The 4,767-nt window shown below is 36.5% G+C and overlaps 1 protein-coding gene across 1 annotated transcript; it reads right to left on the reverse strand.

Moving 5' to 3' along the window:
• Window positions 1–280: 280 nt before the first annotated feature.
• LOC104239563 (AUGMIN subunit 2-like) lies at window positions 281–4,512 on the reverse strand. Its single transcript, XM_009794221.2, has 6 exons — window positions 4,329–4,512; window positions 3,058–3,183; window positions 2,010–2,114; window positions 1,580–1,648; window positions 1,334–1,447; window positions 281–849 (listed from the first exon to the last, which is right to left on the reverse strand). The coding sequence occupies exons 1-6, from the start codon at window positions 4,452–4,454 to the stop codon at window positions 505–507; spliced, it is 885 nt and encodes a 294-aa protein (XP_009792523.1). The 5' UTR covers window positions 4,455–4,512; the 3' UTR covers window positions 281–504.
• Between the last annotated feature and the right edge of the window lie 255 nt (window positions 4,513–4,767).

Raw genomic sequence — 4,767 nt, forward strand, 5'->3', positions numbered from 1 at the left:
AAACTTACTGATCCAACTAACGCTGATTCGCCATGGGTAGATCCACTAAAGGATAAAGAGCTTCCTAATAAGAAATTTTTCATTTCTCAAGTTCGAATTCAATACCTTTTATTAAGGATGTGGGATCCCAATCATCTCACGACACCATCGTATGGTAATAATTAGAAATAGATGTGTGAGGATTGCTATATTATTTGACAAGTGGAACATGTAGGTCCCACAATTCTCTACTTTTCTCTCCCATAGACTATATCTTCTTCTCCTCTTCCCATTATGAACATTGCCAGAAATGGCTGCAGTTCATGACTGTTTATATATATATGGACAGTTCAAGAGTAGGATTACAAGAGTAAAACCAAACAAACATCACATGGATTCACTAAAGGGACCTCCTTCAACCATGTAATGAAAAGAAATTAGCACCCATCATACATATATATATATACAATCACCTAAACAAATACAAAGATAACCAAAAATGACATATGTTAAGTATTTATACCATTATGAGATGTTCTTAACTGAAGGAGGCCATGACAATCTACTGTGGTTCATGCCATCAGTACCTTTTGCAATTTCACTACCTTCTTGTGGCTCACTTTCTTGCCTTCTCAAGCTTCCGACTGCTAAATCATCGAAGCTCGATTCGGTTCTCACTGGGGGAGGAGTCACACAATCAGAATCTCCAACATTTGTTTGAGAAGGATCCTTGCTCGGTACTTTAGCCAAGGAAGAAGAATGACCAACTCTCAAAGCTTGTAGCGCTGCGAATGACTCCCTCATTGCGGACATGGCTTCAAAGAATATGGTGCAAGAAGCCAAAGCAACAGGAATCGGACGAAGCATTTCCTACATTAATTGTTAAACATCAAACTCCAAAATAAATGCAAGACTTGGTATCATGTCTAGAACGTTGGAACTTCCTTTTCCTATCCAGATATGATAATTCATGAAGTTCTTTGTGGCTATTTGACAGTCGTAGGACCTGCTAACTGCAACACACTTCATTTTCGTCATTCCTTCTTATTGTGTTTCTCAATTTCTTTCCATCAATGCATATATAGAACTACAGTGACATGCCATTCCACATAAAGAAAATAACAGTTTCTTGCATCAAACAACTAGGGAATTAAAAATGAGTATCATTGATCGAACACTTACCAACTGTCACCAGGACAGATATATGCTAACATATGCTATCATGCTAGTATTATTTTTAGTACAAAATTACAAATAAAACTGCAGTAGTCAAACCACCAAAACAAATGTTTTATTTTAATAATATATATGACGATAAGGTTAATCATCAGGATTGGAAACAAGAAGTGCATACCCCCCACACTGTTGGTGGTTCTTTAAATTTCTGACTCCATTGAAAATCTTCTACAGAGGCCGTTAAAGCACCATAATCACTAGCAGCCCTCATCAGCAATTCTGAAAATTGTTTCTGCACAATTCAATAACGTTAGGCATTTATATCTATTGGCTCATCACATGGCTGAACGGTACAAAGAACATTTGAAAAAGCTAAAGACCGACATAGAAGCATCTGAGTTTCTTGCGATGACAAGTAACTAACCTGATATTCAGCTTCCACAGGAATGCAATCCAACGAATATGGTTGTTGAAGGCGAGCTATTATGCGGTCCTAAAAAACCCACACAAGATATTTATGCAAACACAGCAGCAAAATGAAGCAATTAGGGAAAGAAATGACAATGACAATGACAAAATTATTAGATAAGAGAATACTATTCATTCTGCTATTGGACGAAATTTGCTTCAGTACACATCAAATAAAGTTGTCAATACTCTTTGCTAGAAGCAACTGCAAGCTAATGCAAGTAACTTAACCAATTGACACAAGTAGGATTGATGCCTCCCACTATTGGAGGGAATTTGGTTTAGTTTCAAAAAGGTGGACGGAGGAGATCATAATGAAATATTTGAATATCACCAAATGTAAAACAAAGAAGAAAATAGAAGTTAAATTTCAGAAGGTCAATTACCTTATTCTGAATAACGTCCTTCAAAATAGTAGTAATCCTTTGCAATGTTTCGATTTTCTTTTCCATTTCACTGACATGTGTCAAATGAGCAACATTTTTGTCCTCCTAAAGTTGCACCACAGTACTGTGTTAGTTCATCATATCATCTAAAAGAGTAAAGTTGTCAGGTTACCAAAGTGATGAAAATCAAATATCGTAATTTTTAGTCCTTTTAACTCAATTTATAATGTCCTATCACTCAGGAGTCCACAAGGAAGCGAAAAGAAGTGAAAAACAAACAGAAAGTACAGTTTGAGTTAAACTTATAGGTAAGGAAGCTGCAAAACCTCTCTGCGCCCAGTCCTTAGATTCAAACTCAAGATGCTTTCTAGTGAATGTAGTAGTATTATATTTTTTTTGCAAGATGTCATCACCCGGAAGACTAAGTTATTGTGCATTTAAGGTAGACATAGACATGTTATATTAGAGGTCCAAGCTCGTCAGAGAACTCATTGCATTACTGATCACCTATCTTGACCAATTTACCAAACTATTAAATTGAGCTGCCAACCCAATATGAGCTAGTCCCTAACTATAGCACCAAAGCTCTTTATGCATTTGAATACTCGGATGACCAAATAGTAAATAGAGAACCACATCTAACAGGTATTAATTAATACCAAAACAAATAATTGTATAAGGCTCTGTGAACTTTTGTTAACATTGTTCAAAGGAAAGAATGTTCTTTTATTTTTTTTATTGGTTAAGTTCTTTCGACTGAACAATTTCAAACTCAGATTGGCCGGACAAATCATGCGCTGACCTGAATTACAGAAAACTAATTTAGGGAAGTTTTCGGATTATTTTGAACGATTTGGTACCCATCTCCTGCTGAAATGGATAGGACATCTATATACTAGGGTCAAGTGAAAAATTAAGTGATATAAAATCATACTGTCAGGAAGCGTATTCACTAGATTCAAAGCACCATTTCGTGTTGGATATTTTGAGGAACATGTAAAACCTTACAAAAATAGATGAATTTCAGTAGAATCTCAACAAATGTCACCTTTCGACCCTGAAGTTCCACTTGTAAATCTGCAATTTTCCTTTGAACAGCAGTGAGTTCCTTCAAGACCCTTATCAAGTCATCACCTTTTTCACCGCTGGTGGTGGATAAATTTTGGATCTCCTCCTAAACAAGGGGAACATTGTTTAGTTCCGCTAAATATAAGTACAAATAAAGCTCAAATAACCATCCTAAGAAAGCAAACACTACTACTACTATTACTACTTCTACAACAACAGCAACTACGACTCTTTCTTAAAGACTTAGGGTCGGTTATATGAATCCTTACGGACAAATGTTACTCCATAGAAACTCATTTCATGCCAATATTATGCACATACAAATAAAACGTAGTTGAAGTTCTCGATATTTTCTGAAAGTACAAATCTCTAAAAGGCTAAACCACTCCTAGACAACATAGGACTTACATTAAAAGTGCTAATTTGTCTAGAAAGGAAATAAAAGAGTTAAAAGAAAGAAAAGAAACCTGCAATGGGGAAGGGCTCAACCAATCATGAAAGCATAGATAAACTGCAATATTAAAAATCTCCTAAATTAAATTCAAGTATAAAACAAATTCAGAGTTGCAGCGTGGAATATTCAATCTTCATTTTTAAGGTGGTGTCGGGGCTATCTTGTCGGCACTGCGACTATTCTAATGGGTACCTGCTACCTTCCACCAGTTTATAGTACCGAATAACTCTGCCACCAAGGCTAAGGCAAATGGGAAAGAAATCATATGGTATTTTTTTTTGCCTCATCTTAAAGTGGGAATAGTCACTTTTTAGCAAGAAACATCTAGAATCTTGAGATAACCATGTAAACTCCCCCCAACCCACCCACCCACAATTTCACCCATTTCCTAGCAGCATTTTAAAGTTAAAAAAGGACAGTTCGGTGCACTAAGCTCCTGCTATGTGCGGGTTCCAAGGAAGAGCCGGACCACAAAGGTCTATTGTACGCAGTCTTACTCGTATTTCTGCAAAAGCCAGTTTCCACATTTTAAAGTCGCATCTCAATTTTAGTCAAAATTCTCTAATCATTTTCTTTTTCCTTCAGCAAAACCTAATTAAATAAATGTAACTTCCGAAACGGTTAAATTTCACGTGCATCGCAATCAGATCAATTGCAACCAAATAGGACCCAAATGCTTAGTAAAATGGGAATTCATCAACAGGTTTTCAATTATAACTATTGACAACAATAAAGTTACGAACTTGTAAAGGCATATGTTTAAAAGAAAATTATAAGTAGGATATGAAAAAATGGACCTGAGAAGAAGGAGGAGGAACAGAGAAGCCAAGTTCAGCAGCAATAGAGAGCGCATCTGACATCCCACCAATTCGTCTCATTGGTTTTCTTCCAACCCATGTTGAGTTTGTGTCGCTTCCCATCATCTCTCTCTCTCTCTTCTTTCTCTCTCTATAACGACTACAAATTTTGAACTTCAGTTCCTTCTTGTTTGGATTTTGGCCACTAAACTAACAAAATGACCCGGCCGGGTTTCATTAGCAAGTGTCAAAATAGCATAGGCTATAGGGCTAATTATCAGGTGGATTGGCGGTTATTTACTCTTAACGGTTATCCGCTTTTAAATGTATTTATCCGCTAGCCACCCAATAAGATATCGAGCGGATTGATATCGGTTTACCTCTTATCGGGTGGTTATCGGGCAATTTATCGACCTAATTCAACTTATATTGTACGCTA

The sequence above is a fragment of the Nicotiana sylvestris genome, chromosome 12, assembly GCF_000393655.2.
Source record: "Nicotiana sylvestris chromosome 12, ASM39365v2, whole genome shotgun sequence".
In the NCBI taxonomy this organism is placed as follows: Eukaryota; Viridiplantae; Streptophyta; class Magnoliopsida; order Solanales; family Solanaceae; genus Nicotiana; species Nicotiana sylvestris.

Excerpts from the sequence above, each read along its gene's own strand:
- LOC104239563 (XM_009794221.2), bottom strand. The coding sequence starts at position 4,454 with ATGATGGGAAGCGACACAAACTCAACATGGGTTGGAAGAAAACCAATG. Across the intron at positions 3,184-4,328 it reads TTCCTCCTCCTTCTTCTCAG|GAGGAGATCCAAAATTTATC; the intron begins GTCCATTTTTTC and ends CCCCTTGTTTAG. Across the intron at positions 1,649-2,009 it reads AGGACGTTATTCAGAATAAG|GACCGCATAATAGCTCGCCT; the intron begins GTAATTGACCTT and ends TGGGTTTTTTAG.